Genomic DNA, 21,854 nt, shown 5'->3' with positions numbered 1-21,854 from the left:
TTCTGTCTCACCCTCACTCCTATACATTGGCTACTTCCCCTCTACACTCTCAGTCCTCGTGCAGATCTTGCCCCAAAACATTGACCATTTCTTTGTGTCCACAGATGTTGCTTGACCAACTGAATTCTCTCAGCAGTTTATTTTAGCTCCAAACTCTAAGATCCGCAGATATTTCCGTATCCACATTTACTGTGTAGTTTCTTTTTAAACCATGATTTAAGTTTAATTTAACCAGACAACACCCCATCTATAAACTCCACATGCCCTCAGGAATAGATTGCAAGATTTTTGTAATCCTTCAGAAAATCTCTCTAAACAGAGCTTGCCTTAAGCGCTCAGCCACTTGTGAACACTTATTAACTATATTTTCACATCTAAAAAAAATGACCTACAGCAGACTAAAGCATAAAATATGTAAGATTTGTTCAGTTCAGGTTTCTTTAAAGTAATACTTTTTGCTGGTTTAAGTCAGGTTACATGCGGGTGGAGGAGTTGAATATCCAAATGAAGAATTTCTGTTGATAAACTCAGTTTCAAATACATTAATAAAATTTCAAACAGGTTACCTCTTCCAAATATATCAAGAATCCTTCTTAATGGAGAAAAAATATATATGCAATTCCATTGGACTGGCCAAACATAATGGCTCAATGAAAATTTTACATTTATGATTAGAAACTTAAATTGTAAAATGACCAGTTTAACTTCACTGTTTTGACTGTACTCATATACTCCCAAATGCACCCAGAACCAACATGTTTAGTCTTGCTTTCTGTCACTATCTGCATCTTGTAATTATTTAATATTAATTCTCTCCTGTTACATGGCTGAGTTTGGCAATTCAATCAAATTAACTCTAGCGAGAACAGCAATCAGTTAACACAAACTTCAAACTTAAGTGAACAGTGAAAAGGATGCTAGTGCCAGTCATTATTCTAAAGTTAATGTGACATTTTTTCTGCAAATTCCCTTGAACAATGTTAAGCTTGTGAAAATCACAATATTCTGAAATGATTTTCCACAGAAAATAAATCTAACACTGAAACTGCAGTAGTAACAGAATAGTACAGCATGGTAACAGGCCAACTGCATCTATGCCAACCCTAACCCTATCTATACTAATCCCTCTTGCCTGCATTAATTTCTATGTCCTGCTAATTCAAGTATCTGTCTAGCAACTAGAGGGATTGAGTTATTCATTTTTATGATAGCTGAGTAACAAACAGCACTGCTTTATTGCAAATGTCTGTGGTGTCTCACTTAGTCTAGTGTAGTTTTGTGTTGTTTCATGTAGCACCAGGGTCCTGGAGGAACGCTGTTTCATTTTTACTGTGTACTGTACCAGCAGTTTATGGTCGAAATGACAATAAAAAGTGACTTGACTTGACTTGACGGGGAAAGGTAGAGAACTGTACTAAGACCAGACAGCACAGTTGCAAAATCAGGCACAAGACATAAAAAATCGGAAACTGTTAGAAATATCGAGCAGAGCAGGCAGCATCTGTGGAGTGAGAAATGAGTTTCTTGATAAGTTTAGGAACTATGGGAGGAAGCTTGGAAAAGCATCACAACAAGAACTTGCAGCTGCTAAAGATGTTTATGTGCTGTATATCCTGTGTAATTAACTATTCAGATTGGTAGCTTCTTGTGAAGCATTTGGAACACATTTTCAATAATTAACACCTACAATGATAAGATGCTGCATTTATTCTCAATAGAAATGCATTCCACTAAAAGAAAATTCCTGCCGTGCTGTGTTCTAATGATACTTCTATAGGCATCTGCAAGCTGGGTGTGACTTTTTTTTATTTTTCTTCTGTGTATCACACATTTAAAAACTTTATAAACATATTCTCTTCACAATGACATCACTGTGTAGAGCTTAAGCTATGTATAAAGGATATGCTGAGGAATTTTAAATTGCAGCATATAACACTTCCAATCCTGAGTGAAAATGCACAATGCCCAAGTCTTTTCCTATCTGAACAAAACCTACGTATGTATGCTACACAACTTTTTGCGCAAATCCCAGCTAGGGTTCATCCAATCAATGAATAAGCAGCAAAGCAAATATACATTTGGCTGATCAAATCCTAACCCAGATCTTTCAGCAAACAATGTCGCACCTGTTATCACTATCACAAAGAGTAAGGTTCAATCCCAACACTCTGAATTTTGAACTGTGTCTGATACATTTTACAGGACTTTACAGGGATCTCTGATGCACATTATATTACCAATTTACTTTGTGTCCAAGTAAAATCAGGTATTTAAACATATTCTGTAACTCTGTTTCCAAAGTTCACATTTTCAGATATTTTACTTCACAATACACCAACGGGAAATAGTGGATGTAGAAATATTTTTATTCCTATCTCTTCTATTGTGTGTTCTAAATGTATCATTTAGTAGGATTATCCTTGTCATCTGAAATCTGGCCTCTCTTAATAGAACCAAATTTCAAAAGTGCAGTTTGGCGGGAGAGCCACGCGCGCGCAGCTCTCCGGTAAAAATGATATCGTATCCGTTAAATAGATGCCATGGACAATTCTGATTTGATGGAGACAGATGTGAAAGCACAGAGGAACATCTGGAGAAATTTCTGAAACACCAGTTCCCTGCCGTTGTTACTGCGCGATTGAGAATCTTCCAGAGGGAAGGCCTCAAAATCACCGACTTTGCATGCTGCTGGCGACCGAGACTGAGGTCGAATCGTTCGGATAGAGATGGTGCTCGGTACTCGGTATCGGAGGGCTGATCGGAGGCTCAAAGTTTTCGGACGACTCAGAGTCGGACTGTGGTCGGGCATGGCAGGGAGAGTTTTCTTCCTTCTCCTGTCTGTGTGAGATGTGGGACTTTCGAGAAACTTTGAACTCTCTTACTGTGCTCATGGACTGTTCTTCATCAAGTTATGGTATTGTTGCACAGTTGTAACTATATGTTATAATTATGTGGTTTTGTTAGTTTTTTTCAGTCTTGGTCTGTCCTGTGTTTTGTGATATCACACCGGAGGAATATTCTATCATTTCTTAATGCATGCATTACTAAATGACAATAAAAAAGGACTGCGTGTCCTCATAATCTAATCTAATGTAACTAGTGGGGAGAACAGAAATGAAACTTCATCCAAAGCTTCTTTAACTCCATGGTTAAAGAATGGTTTCCTCCTTCACCACCATTCAGGGCCCCAGACCCAGGTGAGGCGACACTTCAGCTGTGAGTCGGCTGGGGTGATATGCTGAGTCCGGTGCTCCTGATGCGGCCTTCTACATATTGGCGAGACCCGACACAGACTGGGAGACCGCTTTGCTGAACACCTACGCTCTGTCCGCCAGAGAAAGCAGGATCTCCCAGTGGCCACACATTTTAATTTCACGTCCCATTCCCATTCTGATATGTCTATCCACAGCCTCCTCTACTGTACAGATGAAGCCACACTCAGGTTGGAGGAACAACACCTTATATTCCGTCTGGGTAGCCTCCAACCTGATGGCATGAACATTGACTTCTCTAACTTCCGTTAATGCCCCACCTCCCCTTCGAAACCCCATCTGTTATTTATTTATATATGCACATTCTTTTTCTCTCTCTCTCCTTTTTCTCCCTCTGTCCCTCTCACTATACCCCTTGCCCATCCTCTGGGTTTCCTCCTTCCCCCTATTCTTTCTTCCTAGGCCTCCTGTCCCATGATCCTCTCATTTCCCTTTCGCCAATCAACTGTCCAGCTCTTGGCTCCATCCCTCCCCCTCCTGTCTATCATTTCAGATCTCCCACTCCCGCTCCCACTTTCAAATCTCTTACTAGCTCTTCTTTCAGTTAGTCCTGACGAAGGGTCTCAGCCCGAAACTTCAACTGTACCTCTTCCTAGAGATGCTGCCTGGCCTGCTGCGTTCACCAGCAACTTTTATGCGTGTTGCTTAACTCAATGGTTTGTTATTTTACCTCCCACACCTAATAGTCAGTACTGTCTTTTTAGTGAATTGTCAAATAATTTGATGATATTTTGTGACATAACACCTACATCTATTTAGTTGAGTATATCCAAGGTTAAGATCAATTAAATTTTGGTAAATGCTGTAGCAATATAATGTGAAAGTGGACTTGAGGTACAAGGTCAGCCATGATTTCAACGAATGGTTAACAGGATGCCAACGTCAGCTTCTTATGAACTTATGTGATACTCCGAGCACAAGGTTTAATGCCAAAGATGCTAACTACAGTGAAGAGATGCTTTGCAGTCTGGGCAATAGTTAAAAGTAACACCCTGGGCATGTTAGCCAACACTATGGCCATATTTTTTTTCTTAAAAAATTAGCCATGTTTCCGTCACACACAAATTCAAACTGGAGGTTGTAAGTACACCAACTGAAATACTTTTACTTAGAAACCACATTTCACTGAATTATGGTGAAGGTATGGCAAAATAAGAGAATACAATCCTAATAGTCTCATTCCCCTTTCTCCCTACTCCCATACACCCTTGCAACATATTCTCTCTCAGGCATGTTCCTAGTTGAGAGCTTAACATCCAGGGATACACATTATATCAAAAGGACCGGTAGGTAGCAGAGCTCTGTTAGTATAAAATTAAATCAGATCCTTAGAAAAGGCGAGGTAGGATCGGAAGATATAGAATTCTTGTGGGTAGAGTTAAGAAACTGCAAGGATAAATAGACTCTGATGGGAGTTATGTACAGGCCTCTGAACAGCAGCCACGATTTGGAATATCCTTTACAAAGGGAGATAAAAAAAAGATATGTTCAGAGAGAAAGGTCTTAGGGAATTTCAATATGCAGGTAGGCTGGGAAAAACCAGGTTGGTGCTGAAACTGAAAAGAGGGAATTGTATACTGCCTACGAGATGACTTTTTTTTTTTTTTTTTTTTTAGAGCAGCTTGTGGTTGAGCTCACTGGGAGAAAAGAATTCTCTGGATTGAGTTTGTGAGTAATGAACCAGATTTGATTAGGGAGCTTAAGGTAAAGGAACCCTTAGGAAACTGTGTTCATAAATTGATAGAATTCACCCTGCAATTTGAGAAAGTGAATATAAATACAGTAGAGTAAAGGGAATTACAGAGGCATGGGAGGGGAGCTGGTCAAAGTTGACTGGAAGGGGACACTAGCAGGGATGATGGCAGACCAGCAATAGCTGGAGTTTCCAACAGCAATTCAAAAGGTGCAAGATAGATACATCCCCAAGTTGAAGTATTCTAAAAGGGAGGAAGAGGCAACTGTGGCTAACAAGTTAAAGACAGCATTAAAGCAAAAGAGAGAGCATATAATATAGCAAAGAAATAGTGGAAAGTTAGAAGACTGGGAAGCAATTAAAACTCAACAGAAGGCAACTAAAAAAGCCATAAGGAGAGAACAGATGATACAATGGTACGCTAGTCAATAATATAAAAGAGGATAAAAAAAGTTTTTTTAGATATATGAAAAGTAAAGGAAATGCGAGAAAGGACTTGGACCTCTGGAAAATGACACTGGAGAGATAGCAATGGGGGTCAAAGCAATGGTAGACAAACTTAATAAGAGTTTTGTGTCAGGCTTCACTATGGAAGACACTAGCAGTGTGCTAGAAATTTGAGAAGGTCCTGGGATGGAAGTGAATGTAGTTGCTATTATTAAGGAGAAGTTGCTTCGGAAGCTAAAAGTTCTGAAGGTTGATAATTCAGCAGGACCAGATGAAAGACACTCCAGGGTTCTGAATGAGGTAACTGAAGAGATTGTGGAGGCACTGGTAATGACCTTTCAAGAATCACTAGATTATGCACAAGTTCTAGAGGAGTGGAAAATTCCAAATTTCACTCCACTCTTTAAGAAGGGAAGGAGGCAGCAGAAAGGAAATTATAGGCCAGTTAGCCTGATTTCAGTGGTTGGGAAGATGTTGGAGCCATTACTAAGGATGAGGTTTTGGGTACTTGGATCCACATGACAAAATAGGCCAAAGTGAACATGGGTTCCTTAAGGGGAAATCTTGCCTGACAAATCTGTTGGAATTCTTTGAGGAAGTAACAAGTGTGAGAGATAAATAGTGTTTACTTGGATTTTCAGAAGTCCTTTGACAAAGTGCCACACTTGAAGCTGCTTAATAAGTTAAGAGCCCATAGTAATACAGGAAAGATGCTACGATGATAGTAGATTGGGTGATTGGCAGGAGGCAAAGAGTGGGAATAAAGGTAGCTTTTTCTAGTTGACTGCCAGTGACTAGTGGTGCTCTGCAGGGGTTGGTGTTGTGAACACTCATCACATTATATGTCAATGATTTGGATGATGGAATTGATAGCTTTGTGGCCAAGTCTGCAAATGATATGAAAACAGGGAAGTGCAGGTAGAATTGAGGAAGCATGGAGTCTGCAGAAGGACAGAATGCAGATAGAATATAGTGTAGGGAACTATATGGTTATGCACTTTGGTAGAAGAAATAAGGGTGTAGCCCTTCAGACGTGCGATGTGATGTTGGAGTCCTTATGGAGGATCTCGCAAAGTTTAATTTACAGATTGAGACAGTGGTAAGGAAGGCAAATGCAATGTTCACATTCATTTCGAAAGAACTAGAATATAAGAACAAGAATATAAAACTGAGGCTTTATAAGGCATTGGTCAATCCACACATTGAGCATTTTAATGTATTAGTCTGTACATACTCTCAGTACTGATGGCTTGGGCATTCTCTCTTTCTCCCCTCTTTCAACAGATTTTTTAAATTTCAAAATATACTTTATTCAAAAATAAAATTATATAGAATAAACCATTCAATAACTTCCCATCCTTTACATGTTTCCATCATGGTCTGTAAATATCCATACTTATGGCCACCCACGTGGCACTCCAGTTGTTCACCTTACCACATTGTTGAGGGGTATACTCCCCACCACCCGACCCCTCCCACTCCCGCAGGTGAAGAAACCTATACTGTGGTCCTTCCCCACCGGGCCCTTGCGTTGGCTGAACCGAGTTTCAGTGCGTCCCTCAGTACGTACTCCTGCAGCCGAGAATGTGCCAGTCGGCAGCATTCTCCCACGGACATCTCCATGTGCTGGTAGATCATCAAGTTTCGGGCCGACCAAAGAGCGTCTTTCACCAAGTTGATGAAGCACCGGATGTTTGTCTCCGTGTGCGTCCCCGGGAACAGCCCGGAGATCAGAGAGTCCTCTGTTATGCAGCTGCTGGGGATGAAATGTGACACTAGCCCGTCCATCCTCCTCCACACCCTCTTTGCGAACTGACAGTGTGCAAAGAGGTGGGTCACAGACTCCTCCTCACTGCAATCCTCCCGTGGGCAGTGGGATGTGAAGACGACATTCCAGGCGTACAGGAGGGCCCCTCTCACCGCCAGCCAGGCGAGGTCCTGGTGCCTGTTGGTGAGATCTGGCGATGAGGCATTTTGCCAGATGAACTGGACAGTCTGCTCAGGGAACCACCCCACTGTGTCTATCACGTCCTTCTCCTGCAGTGCCTGCAGGACATTACATGCCAACCACTGCCTGATGGCCCTGTGGTCAAAGGCGTTCTCCTGGAAAAACTTTTCTACGAAGGACAGGTATGCCGGCAACGACCAGCTGACTGGAGCGTAGCGCGGGAGTGGGGCCAGGCCCATCCTTCGTAGCCAGGGCGACAGGTAGAACCTGGGCACATAGTGGTACTTGGTGCCCACATACCTGGGTTCTACACACAACCTGATGCAGCCACACACAGTTGGCCATCAGGGTGAGGGCAACATTGGGGGCATTCTTGCCCCCATTGTCCAGGGACTTGTGCATAATGGTCCGTCTGACCCGCTCCATCTTGGATCCCCAGACGAATCTGAAGACAGCTCGGGTGATTTCCGAGCTGTAGGAGCGGGGGACGGGCCACACCTGTACCAAGTACAGCAGCCCTGAGAGCACCTCACACCTGATGACCAGGTTCTTGCCCGTTATCGATAGGGAGCACCCTCCCCACAGTCCCAGTTTCTGTTTCACCTTGACAGTCCGCTCCTGCCAGTTCTTTTTGCACGCCTCAGCCCCTCCGAACCAGATCCCCAACATCTTCACATGATCAGACCTGATGGTGAAGGGGACACTGGATCGGTCGGGCCAGTTGCCAAAGAACATGGCTTCGCTCTTCACGCTGTTGACTCTGGCCCCTGACGCAAGGTTGAACTGTTCGCAGATGCCAATCAACCTGCGAACTGACCTCGGATCAGAGCAGAAGACGGTGACGTCGTCCATGTACAGGGAGGTTTTCACTTGGGTCCCTCCACTGCCTGGCAGCGTCACCCCTCTTATGCCCTCATCCCTCCTGATGGCTTCCACAAAGGGTTCTATGCAGCAGACAAACAAGACAGGGGAGAGGGGACAGCCCTGTCTAACTCTGGACCTGATGGAGAAGCTGTCTGTTTCCACCTGTTGACCTGGACTGCACTACGGATGTCTGAGTAAAGCCCTCTGATCCAATTCCGGATTCCCTCCCCAAATCCCATTTTGGAGAGCACATCTGCCATGTACGTGTGCGATATCCTGTCGAAGGCTTTCTCCTGGTCCAAGCTGACCAGGCAGGCGTTCACCCTCCTGTCCTGCATGTAGGCGATGGTGTCCCTCAGCAGCCCGAGGCTCTTTGAGATCTTCCTGCCCGGTACAGCACAGGTTTGGTCCGGGTTGATCACCTGACCCAGAGCAGACTTGACCCTGTTGGCGATAGCCTTGGACAGGATCTTGTAATCCACATTCAGGAGAGAGATGGGCCTCCAATTTCTAATGTCCTCCCTTTCCCCCTTCTGCTTGTAGATGAGGGTGATAATGCATTTCCTCATGGACTCTGACATGCTGCCGGCCAGAAGCATAGCGTTGTACACTTCCAGCAGGTCTGGGCCCATCCTTTCAACAGATGGAAGCTTTTCAACAGATAGAAGGTGCAAAAGCCTGAAAGCACGGAACACCAAGTCAATGACAGCTTCCAATGACTACTGAACAGACCTCACTTTAGTTAAGATGGACCACACAATCTACGTTTCATGGCCTTGCACTTTATTGTCTGGCTTGTTTACGGGATTGCTTCACTTAGTTAAATTACTATATTTTTCCCCTATAAAAACACACCCTCATATTTAATATCTAGTATTTAAGTTTGCTGATGACTCCAGTATCATCGGCCGAATCAAAGGTGGTGACGAATCAGCATACAGGTGGCTGTTTGGAAATCTGGCTAAGCGGTGCCATGACTACAAACTCTCACTCAATGTCTGCAAAACCAAGGAGCTGATTATTGACTTCAGGAGGAGGAATCCAAAGATCCATGAGTCAGCCCTCATCAAGGGATCAAAGATGAAGAGGGTCAGCAACTTTGTCTTCCTCAGTTTTATCATTTCAGAGGATCTGTCCTGAGTCCAGCACGCAAGTGTTATTACGAGGACAGCACAGCAGCACTTCTACTTTATAAGAAATTTGCGAAGATTCAGCATGACACCTAAGACTTTGACAAACTTTTATAGATGTATGGTGGAGAGTCCGAGGGGTGATTGATATGTTCGTGGCCTAAGGTAGAAGGAGTCACTTGTAGACAACCTAGCACATTTATTTTTCAACATAGTCCCCTCCTACATTTACACACTTAGCCCAAAGTTCGTGGAGCATACGGATCTTGGACCTCCAGAAAGTGTCCACAGATGGGTAATTGATAAGTTCGTGGCCTAAGGTAGAAGGAGATGAGTTATACAGCTCTCGTTACATGCACATGCAGTTCAACTGTTTGAGTGATTATGAAAAAGTTTGAAGTTAATAACTCTTCTTCTACCTTAGGCCACGAACTTATCAATCACCCCTGATGAGTTATTAACTTCAAACTTTCTGCATAATCACTCAAAGAGTTGAACTGCATGTGCATGTAATGAGAGCTGTATAACTCATCTCCTTCTACCTTACTTACGCCACAAACTTATCAATCACCCCTGCTGTGGACACTTTCTGGAGGTCCAAGATCCATATGCTCCACGACCGCTGGACTAAGTGTGTAAATGTAGGAGGGGACTATGTTGAAAAATAAATGTGCTAGGTTTTCTAAAATTGATTCCTTCTATCTTAAGCCGCAAACTTATCAATCATCCCTCCTATGTTGACTGGTTGCATCACAGACTGGGATGGAAACACCAATGCCCTTGCATGGAAGATCCTACAAATAGTAGAAGATACGGCTCAGTTCATCAAAGGTAAAGCCCTCAATACCATTGAGCACAACCACACGGAGCACTGTTGCAGGAACGCATCATCCATCATCTAGGATCTCCATCATCCAAGCCATAACCTCTTCTCATTTCTGCCATCAGAAAGAAGGTACAGGTGCCTCAGGACCCACACCACCAGGTTCAGGAACAGTTATTTCCCCTCAACCAACAGCCTTTTGAACTAGAACTTCACTCGCCCCATCGCTAAACTGTTCCTACAACCTATGGACTCACTTTCAAAGACTTTTGATCTTATATTCATATTGCTTATTATTATTTTCCTTTGTATTTGTACAGTTTGTAGTCTCTGCACATTGGTTGCTTGTCCATCCTGTTGGGTGCAGTCTTTCATTGATTCTTTTGTAGTTCTTAGATTTACTCTGTATATCTGCAAGAAAATGAATCTCACGGTTGTACATGGGTGATATTTATGTACTTTGATAATAAATTTACTTTGAATTTTGAATTCTATGAACAACATTTTGGTTACTCTTCCAAAAAATCTCTTTGGACTTGGTGCCTTTATTCTGTTAACCTAAGGTGATGAACCATGTGATTCATAAATGCATATTACTGTTGGTTGATTTAACAAGTTGTTATAGTAAGAGCACTTTACCAATTTCAACCCTGTTATTGCTGCACTTTACCACAAATTACACTTTACCACAGATTGAACTGACAGAACACAGAGAAGTTTCACCAGATATACTCAAGTCTGACTGGTTTGTCATTTAAAGAGAGGTTAAGTAGACTGGCTCTATACTTTCTAAAGTCTGGAAGAATGAGATATGATTCCATTGAAAAATATGTGATTCTTAGTGGGCCTAACAAAATGGATGCAGGGATGACATTTCCCTCAGGTGGGTCATCGACAACTAGAAATAGGAATTTCAAAATAAAAGGATTGCCATTCAGGACAGAAATGAGAAGAATTTTTGAGATACTCCACTCAGGAGGGCATTGGAGAATCAGTAATTGAATGTATTCAAGAAAAACGTTCATAAGATTTTCTGACATTAAGGGACTCAAAGGATACAGATTTGTAAAAGAAAGTATCAGCCACGATCTTCTTGGATGGTGAAGGTACAAGCAGCAAAATAACCTATTTCAGCATGATTTGCTTTTTCCCGTTGTGTGAAAATCAAATGAAATTAGTCTTAACTTGTTTTACCATATGGCATGTGCAAATATGACAGCATATATCAATGTGCATAAGCACATACTTCCATCTTAATTCATTCATTGAATCAATCGTTGCTTCACTTACATCAAGGGATTCCAGGCAGTACCAGCAAAAGGCATGCTTGCAATTTTTACACATCATTTGTGCACAACCCTCATCTCTTTCGATATAGACTTTGCATTTTGGACAACGTTTGATTGGGACATCATCCCCTTCATCATTTTCAAAGAATGAACTAGATGAATGGAGAAAAGAAAATCATTTTCAAATACCTGCTTCAAGTATCTCAAGCAATACAACAAAAATGGACCCACCCTATACTGTAACCAGTGTGAAAAATCAGCAAATAATTTCTACTCAAGCAATGATTTTCATTTGTTATCTGCACCTGAATGTAAAACACTCTCATAAAGTAAACTTGCAGCCCATTTGTAATTTCAGTGCAAGGTACCTCATAAATCACAAGTTTAAGGGATTTTGTCAAAACTAATTGAAATGAAGTGGCATTTCCTTCAATGTTATCTGTTCTTTGCATGTTTTTTCTGTTCAAATGGTGTTCTAGGCCCGGAGCCTTTTGCTGCACCAGTGCCCAGATCCTAGTGCAAGGTACAATATGCCGTTCGGACAATTTAAAGGATACTGGAAAGACAGGTAATCTGGATTGTAGATGAGAGCTGATTTTACTTGCTCTCCCATGATATTCGCTCCTCTTTCCATGGCACTGAGGCTACGAAGGCTGCCCCCAGCTGTTGTACTCCATGCCCACTACTATGATGAATTGATACTGAGGCTTGGGCCTATTCCAGGCTGCTACAGGGTTCAGATCCAAGGACTCATTTTGGTTCGTAATGTTGTTGCTCAATTCTATTGTCTGCATGATTTATGTTTTTCCCTCTTTCTCTACGCGTCAAGTGTTGGTCTTTATTTTTTTTTTGCTTTGTGACTGCCTGCAAGCAAACAAATCTCAAGGTTGCATAATTTATCCATTCTTTGATAATAAATGTACTTTGAACTTTGAGAAGCAAAAAAAGATCTACTTTGCAGAAGATTATTTTCATAATTAATTCAGATACAAAGGTTCTGAACTTAAAGAGGGGTAACTTTGAAGGTATGAGACATGAATTAGCTAAGATAGACTGGCAAATGACACTTAAAGGATTGACGGTGGATATGCAATGGCAAGCATTTAAAGGTTGCATGGATGAACTACAACAATTGTTCATCCCAGTTTGGCAAAAGAATAAATCAAGGAAGGTAGTGCACCCGTGGCTGACAAGAGAAATTAGGGATAGTATCAATTCCAAAGAAGTAGCATACAAATTAGCCAGAGAAAGTGGCTCACCTGAGGACTGGGAGAAATTCAGAGTTCAGCAGAGGAGGACAAAGGGCTTAATTAGGAAGGGGGAAAAAAAGATTATGAGAGAAAACTGGCAGGGAACATAAAAACAGACTGTAAAAGCTTTTATAGATATGTAAAAAGGAAAAGACTGGTAAAGACAAATGCAGGTCCCCTGCAGACAGAAACAGGTGAATTGATTATGGGGAGCAAGGACATGGCAGACCAATTGAATAATTACTTTGGTTCTGTCTTCACTAAGGAGGACATAAATAATCTTCCAGAAATAGTAGGGGACAGAGGGTCCAGTGAGATGGAGGAACTGAGTGAAATACATGTTAGTAGGGAAGTGGTATTAGGTAAATTGAAGGGATTGAAGGCAGATAAATCCCCAGGACCAGATGGTCTGCATCCTAGAGTGCTTAAGGAAGTAGCCCAAGAAATAGTGGATGCATTAGTGATAATTTTTCAAAACTCGTTAGATTCTGGACTAGTTCCTGAGGATTGGAGGGTGGCTAATGTAACCCCACATTTTAAAAAAGGAGGGAGAGAGAAACCGGGGAATTATAGACCGGTTAGCCTAACGTCGGTGGTGGGGAAACTGCTGGAGTCAGTTATCAAGGATGTGATAACAGCACATTTGGAAAGCAGTGAAATCATCGGACAAAGTCAGCATGGATTTGTGAAAGGAAAATCATGTCTGATGAATCTCATAGAATTTTTTGAGGATGTAACTAGTAGAGTGGATAGGGGAGAACCAGTGGATGTGGTATATCTGGATTTTCAAAAGGCTTTTGACAAGGTCCCACACAGGAGGTTAGTGTGCAAACTTAAAGCACACGGTATTGGGGGTAAGGTATTGGTGTGGGTGGAGAATTGGTTAGCAGACAGGAAGCAAAGAGTGGGAATAAACGGGACCTTTTCAGAATGGCAGGCGGTGACTAGTGGGGTACTGCAAGGCTCAGTGCTGGGACCCCAGTTGTTTACAATATATATTAATGACTTGGATGAGGGAATTAAATGCAGCATCTCCAAGTTTGCGGATGACACGAAGCTGGGTGGCAGTATTAGCTGTGAGGAGGATGCTAAGAGGATGCAGGGTGACTTGGATAGGCTGGGTGAGTGGGCAAATTCATGGCAGATGCAATTTAATGTGGATAAATGTGAAGTTATCCACTTTGGTGGCAAAAACAGGAAAACAGATTATTATCTGAATGGTGGCCGATTAGGAAAAGGGGAGGTGCAACGAGACCTGGGTGTCATTATACACCAGTCATTGAAAGTAGGCATGCAGGTACAGCAGGCGGTGAAAAAGGCGAATGGTATGCTGGCATTTATAGCGAGAGGATTCGAGTACAGAAGCAGGGAGGTACAACTGCAGTTGTACAAGGCCTTGGTTAGACCACACCTGGAGTATTGTGTGCAGTTTTGGTCCCCTAATCTGAGGAAAGACATCCTTGCCATAGAGGGAGTACAAAGAAGGTTCACCAGATTGATTCCTGGGATGGCAGGACTTTCATATGAAGAAAGACTGGATGAACTGGGCTTGTACTCATTGGAATTTAGAAGATTGAGGGGGGCTCTGATTGAAACGTATAAAATCCTAAAGGGATAGGACAGGCTAGATGCAGGAAGATTGTTCCCGATGTTGGGGAAGTCCAGAACGAGGGGTCACAGTTTGAGGATAGAGGGGAAGCCTTTTAGGACCGAGATTAGGAAAAACTTCTTCACACAGAGAGTGGTGAATCTGTGGAATTCTCTGCCACAGGAAACAGTTGAGGCCAGTTCATTGGCTATATTTAAAAGGGAGTTAGATATGGCCCTTGTGGCTACAGGGGTCAGGGGGTATGGAGGGAAGGCTGGGGCGGGGTTCTGAGTTGGATGATCAGCCATGATCATAATAAATGGCGATGCAGGCTCGAAGGGCCGAATGGCCTACTCCTGCACCTATTTTCTATGTTTCTATAAGTTAACGTAACTGCTAAACTTGAGCATAGCAATATCCTGCACACAGCAAATGACCAGATAAACTTTCTGACAACTTTGAATAAGGAATACCACACAGTGGAACCTTTGACAGATCTATTGAGTCTTCAGAAATATCAATACTAATATTGTAAACGGCATTTACAAACGTTTGTAAAATGGCAAACTTACAAAATGACCAGACATACGTACAAGTATAAAAAGGTGAATCAAATGCTAATTGTTTAACTTTGGTCAAACATTGAAGACTGCTATATACACCATAGGGAGAGTGCACTGTTCCGAATTGACAGCTCCAATAAAGCAAATAGTGAGCACTTGTTAGCATTCACAAAGTGCTGGAGGAACTCAGCCGGCGGAACAACATACGTGGAAAAAAAGTATAGTCAATGTTTCAGGCCGAGACCCTTCAACAGGACTGGAGAAAAAAAAATGAGTAGATTTAAAAAGCGGATTTAAAAGAATCCAGAAGTGGGATCTCCCAGTGGCCACCTATTTTAATTCCACTTCCCATTCCCATACGTCAATCCATGGCCTCCTCTACTGTCACAATGAGGCCACTCAGATTGGAAGAATAACACCTTATATTCCGTCTGGGTAACCTCCAACCTGATGGCATGAACATCAATTTCTCAAACTTTTGTGTTGTGGCCCCCCCACACTCTCCTTCACCATTCCCCATCCTCTTTTCCTTCTCTCACCTCACCTCCTTGCCTGCCCATCACCTCCCTCTAGCGGCTCCTCCCCCCCTTTTCTTTCTTCCATGGCCTTCTATCCCCACCCATCAGACCACCCCCCCCTCCAGCCCCGCATCTCTTTCACCAATCAACTTCCCAACTATTTACTTCATCCCTCCTTTCCCACCTCCCCCCCACCCCGGTTTCACCTATCACATCTCTCTTTACCCTCCCCCACCTTTCAAATCTACTCCCCATCTTTTTTTGCCCAGTCCTCCCAAAGGGTCTTGACCCGAAATGGCGACTGTACTTTTTACCTGCCTGGCCTGCTGAGTTCCTCCAGCATTTTGTGTGTTGCTTAGATTTCCAGCATCTGCAGATTCTCTCTTGTCCGTGTTAATATTGGTTCTTTAGTATAATGTGTGTCAGACTCTCAAAAGATGTGATGAGAAATGACATAAATGTAACCCTATTTATTTCTTCTTTATTTCAGAAATGTTGCCTCTGGGACAGCTACTAGAGCTAATTTTGCACAGAAGTGACAGAGCAAGGATCCAGTGGGAAAAGTAAACAAGAGAAACATAACTGAGAAAATGAAAATGGGTGCACAGATGACACACTTTTCTGATGAGATGAAATGTCTAAAATACTGTGCTGTATCAAAGGTTACAAAACAATGAATGACATTTAAATCCATACCCCTTTACGTTACAACTGCTTAAATTATAACCTTGTTCTCAGCCAAAACATACATCTGCAAATCATGCTAAAGCACCATGATAATTGCAATTTGCTGCACTGGTAAAATTGGAACCTTATGCCAGGTTTGGGGCAAATCCTGTCCATCTAGACCAGTCACAAAGGTCAGCACAGTTGATATACTGTAACTGTATACACAAAATTCATTAAAGATTGCTTCTAGTTCTGAACTGGCAGACTGGGCTCAGACCTTTTATACCACCACTGCTAGTTATCACTAAGCTCCACACGTTTCAATTGGATTTATGGTGCAGTTGCACCTACCCTGCATATTTCAACACATCATAAGACACAGGAGCGGAGTTAGGCCATTTGCCCCATTGAGTCTGCCCCACCATTCAATCATGGCTGATCTTTTCCTTCCCCTCCTCAGCACCAAACCCTGGCCTTCTCCCCATAACCTTCAATGCCATGGCCAATCATGAACCCATTAATCCCCTCCTTAAACTCACCCAATGACCCGGCCTCCACAGCTGCCTGTGGTAACAAATACTACAAATCTACCACCTTCTCGTTAAAGAAATTCCTCTGCATCTCCATTTTAAATTGATGACCCTCTACTCTGAGGCTGTGGCCTGTTGTTCCAGACAACCCCCCCCCCCCCCACCACCCACCATGGGAAACATTCTTTCCACATCTGCTCTGTCTAGGCCTTTCAACATTCGAAACGTTTCAGTGAGATTCCACCCCTCCCCCACCACCTCATGAAATGAATACTAACATTGCATTTGCATTCCTCACCACCAACTCAACTTGCAAATTAACCTTTAGGGTGTTCTGCATGAGGACACCAAAGTTCCTTTCAATCTCAGATTTTTGGATTTTCTCCCCTTGTAGAAAATTATCTGCACATTTATTTCTATTACCAAAGTGCATGACTGTATATTTTCTAACAGTGTATTTCATTTACCAGTTTCTTGCCCATCCTCCTAATCTCAGAATCAGGTTTATTCTCACTGGCATGTGTCATCTGTCTAAGTCCTTCTGCAGCCTACCTGTTTCCTCAACACTACCTATCTCTCCACCAATCTTCCTATCAACTGCAAACTTGGCCACAGAGTCATCAATTCCATCATCTATATCATTGATATACAGCATAAAAAGTAGCGGACCCAACACCAACCCCTGCAGAACACCACTACTCACTGCCAGCCTACCAAGAAAAGGATTTTTTTTTATTCCCACTCACTGCCTCCTACCAATCAGCCAATGCTCAACCATGCCAGTACCTTTCCTGTAATACCATGGGCTCTTAACTTGGTAAGCAGCCTCATGTGTGGCACCTTGTCAAAGGCCTTCTGAAAGTCAAATATACATCATCCACTGCAGCCCCTTTATCTATCCTCCTTGTAATCTCCTCAAAGAATTCCAACAGGTTCATTAGGCAGGATTTTCCCTTAAGGGAACAATGCTGACTTTGTCCCACTTTGTCCTGTGTCACCAAGTACTCTGTAACCTCATCCTTAACAATTGACTCCAACATCTTCCCAACCACTGAGGTCTGGTTAACTGGTCTATAATTTCTTATCTGCTGCCTCCCTCCTTTCTTAAAGAGTGGGAATGACATTTGCAATTTTCTAGTCCTCCAGGACCATGCCACAGTCCAAAGCATTACACTTGCGTCTTTTCTTTTGTGATGGGAACCTTTACCTTTGAGACTATTAAGCTTAATTTCATTTTCTGCAAATTATACTGATGTAAAAAATGTAGCAATAAAACTATTTTGATAATTTCAAGGATGAATAATTATATGACTATTTTGAAAAGTGGAATGATGTCAATTTTGTAGTTCCAATTCACTCACAAAATAATATTGTATATAAGACCATCTCAAGATGGAAATCTTCTCTGCAGTTTCCCCCCCAACTTTACAAGCAGAAGTGCTACAGATCTGTCAATGTATCAGCAGAAGAGGCATAAAGAAATGCAAAAGCAGCATCTGCTGTCAGTAAAGCAAAGGAGTACCTTCTTTCTCCAGGAAGGAATGAGGTAATGGGCATGTTTTCTTGGCAAGCCTGCCCTGGATGCCAATTTGCTTTGCAGAGAGAACAAAACTGCAAGTTACAGGCTGCACATTGCACCATCTGGGCCTGCTGCAACTCCACCTCCTTGATTTGGCAGACGGACTGGCAAGTAGAGGACGGGCACCAAGTTCGGTACGGATCCAAAAGCACTTCTGAAAGACATTTAAGCAACACACATCAAAGTTGCTGGTGAACGCAGCAGGTCAGCCAGCATCTCTAGGAAGAGGTACAGTCGACGTTTCAGGCCGAGACCCTTCGTCAGGACTAACTGAAGGAAGAGTTGTCTGAAAGACATTTAGTTATGTAACCAATTGTGCAAACACAAGGCAGTAATTCTTTACAACCCACAGCATGTATTTGCTGAAAGACCCATTATCTTTGACATTATGAATATTTTCAGGTTACTTACTTAGATTGAAGTGGTTACGGTGCAGAGAACTTTAAATAAATAACTGATAAAAGTAGCTATTATTTGCAAAGTTTGTAACTTATTAGTTGTACTTTTTTCAGTAAAAAATGTGGGTTTACAAAGGCAGATTCTTATGATGTCCAGAACATTCGGCTCAAAATACCTACTGTGCTCCTCTCTGGTTTCCTACTAAAATAGGTTTCCCAAATACTTTATTTGCTAAAGAAAATAGGCCAAGTCAGGCAAAATAATTTACATGTCCAGATTATGCTGCAAAGGACAATGGAAAGGGTCAGTATAGACACAACACAAAAAATCCAACTTTCTTTATAATGAATGTCAACCTCCCATAGACTTTTACACATGGCATTAGTTATTTGAAAAGATCTGCTAGAAAAGGAGCAGATGCAGAGAGAATAAGGTTACAATATAATCAGAACATGCAACTAGCTATATTATTAAATTTCAGAGTTATCTGTGCTCATCTTATTAGCCTGCAAAACTAGTTTTGAGACATTAGAAGTAGAACAGTATCATTATAGTAACCAGAAGGTATAGGACCTGTCAACAAACAAATTGCTGGAGGATTTCAATGAGTAGAACAGCATCTGTGAGGGAAAGGATACGTGGGTGTTGAGGGTCAAAATTGTCCTGATACAGGAAAGGATAAGTAAGAACTAGAGGGCAAAGTTTGAAGGTGAGAGGTAAAATATTTAAAAGGGATCTGAGAGGCAATTTCTTCACACAGTGGCTGGCGCATATACGGAGAGAGCTGCCAGAGAAAGTGGTTGAGGCAGTATAATAACAATATTTAAAAGTCATTTGGTCAAGCAGATGGATAGGAGCGGTCTACTCTGCTTTCTACGTGACTGTGTGGCTAAGCAAAACTCCAATGCCATCTTCAAATACGATAATGGCACTACTGTTGGGCAAATCAGGTGGCAATGAGTCAATGAGTTATTAGAGCAGACATGATACCTGGTTGAGGGAAACCACAACAACCTCTCGCCCAACGTCAGCAAATCTAGAAAAGCTGACTCTTGACTTCAGGAAGGCATAGGAGGACAAACATCGGGCAGTGTACACTAGGTACTTGGCAGCGGACTCAGTCAACAACTTTAAATTATATGTGTTAATTTAAATTATATGTAAATAATGTAAATATAAATTTTATATTTATATAAAATAGGGATGACATCTCTACCAGGGTGGAGGTGTAAAGCGCTCTTTCCCTCTGCTAGCTTGCAGTTTACCCTTGGACAGGTAGCGCCTGGTCAGCCCCTCCGATCAGGATCACATGGGCAGGTGGTGGATGGTCATACGAACAGCTGGAGCACATCACAATTCCTGGTCATGTGACCTCTGACGCCAGGCAATCTCCGAAGAGTATTGTTAATGGCTGAGGTCACCCATCTTGTAAAGAAACTGCTCAGAGCGCAATGGCAAACCACTTCTACAGAAAAATTTGCCAAAAACAATCATGGTCATGGAAAAACCATGACAGCCCCATTTATATGGCACAGCACATAATGAATGAATTATATATAAACAACTTCAAATTATAAATAAACTTTATATGCCTGTAACATGGAAGCAGGGATTTGGTGAGCGAGACAGAAGACACTGATTATGAATAATTTCATTAATCATTTATTTACAACCAGCAAAAGATTTGACCAAACATCTAAGTTCTCCCAAGTTGCACAAACTACAAAACTAAATATTCAACAAACAGATACTTAGTTAAGCATGCGGGTGGGCCTTAATCCTGGAGCATACTTTCCCAATGGTTCTTCAGCACTGGTCACGACCTCAGTATCAAACAGACCCCGAGGACAAAGGAAAGAGGCCAAGCCTCCTTCAGGCACTTGAAACCCGACACAGGTGCTGTAGTACAGGGGTCCCCAACCTTTCTCACACTGTGGACCAGCCGATAAGTCAATTATCAGAGGAGCTTGAAGTGTTGAATGAACTTCCAGTAGAAGTGGTAGAGGCAGGTTCGATTATTATCATTCAGAGAAAAATTGGACAGATATATGGACAGGAAAGGAATGGAGGGTTATGATCTGAGTGCAGGTCGGTGGGACTAGGGAGAGTAGCGTTCGGCACGGACTAGAAGGGCAGAGATGGCCCGTTTCCGTGCTGTAATTGTTATATGGTTATATAAGTCAATAGCATCATAACATTTTAAGTAATGTTTGGATATTAAACACACAGCACGTATTTTCCCCATATGAACATATAAAATCATTGCAACACACCAATATCGCTGAATCAGTGGGAGCACTAGGCTTGTTTTCCTGCAACAACACGGTCCTATTGAAGGGTGATGGGAGACAGCGATACTCGAAGGGGGTTCCTTATGTCCAGTCTATTCCGCAGTTTAGTTTTCGTTGCATTCATTGTAGAGATATGTTGGAAATAGAAGCAACGTTTTAAGTGCTTTCATGGCTTTCTCAGGATATTTAGCCTTGACTTTGATCCAGAATGCCGGCAGAGATGTTATGTCAAGCAGACTTTTCAGCCCGCTGTCATTTGCAAGCTCGAGTTGATGATCTCCTTCCCGCGCTGAAACGGATGACGTGCGGGTAATAACCTCGCGTGCGTTGAAGCTCAACAGTGGAGGTGACAGGGAATGAGGGAAGGTGCAGCTGACTCATATCACCACATCATATAGCTTCCTCGTGGCCCGGTACCAGTCCACGGCCCGGTGGTTGGGGACCGCTGCTGTAGTACACATACAATACAACCAATGGGAAAGAAATGTTGCATACTTCAAGCGATAGAAGCTGTTTTTGACCAACAAATAAAATGACCCCCACATAACAATGCATTAACATATTACAAGCCCCATCTTGGGCCCAACACATCGACTCAGTGGCCATTTTATTACGTATTTGATATACCTAAAAAAGTGGACACTATGTGTATGTTCATGCTCTTCTGCTGCTGTAGCCCATCCACTTCAAGGTTTGATATATCATACATTCAGAGATGCTCCCCGTACACCACCATGGTAATGCATGGTTATTTGAGTTACTGTCGTCTTCCTATCAGCTTGAACCATTTTGGCCTATTCTCCTCTGACCTCTGACATTAACAAGGTATTTTCACCCACAGAACTGCTGCTCACTAGATTTTTTTTTGTTGTTTTTTGCACCATTCTCTGTAAACTACATGAAAATCCCAAGAGTTCAACTTTGAGATACTACAACAATTATTCCATGGTCAAAGTCACTTAGATCACACTTCTTCCCTTTTCTGATGTTTAGTCTGTACA

The 21,854-nt window shown here is 42.3% G+C and overlaps 1 protein-coding gene across 7 annotated transcripts in view; it reads right to left on the bottom strand.

The window, feature by feature from the left end:
- Positions 1–21,854, bottom strand: part of LOC134340674 (probable E3 ubiquitin-protein ligase RNF144A-A) — a 104,073-nt gene that overhangs the window by 7,075 nt on the left and 75,144 nt on the right. For all 7 annotated transcript variants that reach the window (XM_063038125.1, XM_063038141.1, XM_063038114.1 and 4 more), the window contains 2 exons: positions 18,107–18,317; positions 11,468–11,618 (listed from right to left, as the gene is read on the bottom strand). In XM_063038125.1, the coding sequence (XP_062894195.1) occupies positions 11,468–11,618; positions 18,107–18,317 (362 nt within the window). The remainder of the gene's footprint in view (positions 1–11,467; positions 11,619–18,106; positions 18,318–21,854) is intronic.

This window comes from Mobula hypostoma, chromosome 2 (genome assembly GCF_963921235.1).
Source record: "Mobula hypostoma chromosome 2, sMobHyp1.1, whole genome shotgun sequence".
Classification (NCBI taxonomy): Eukaryota; Metazoa; Chordata; class Chondrichthyes; order Myliobatiformes; family Myliobatidae; genus Mobula; species Mobula hypostoma.
Note: the sequence above shows the minus strand (reverse complement) of the source record. Positions and strands in the feature narration are given on the sequence as shown.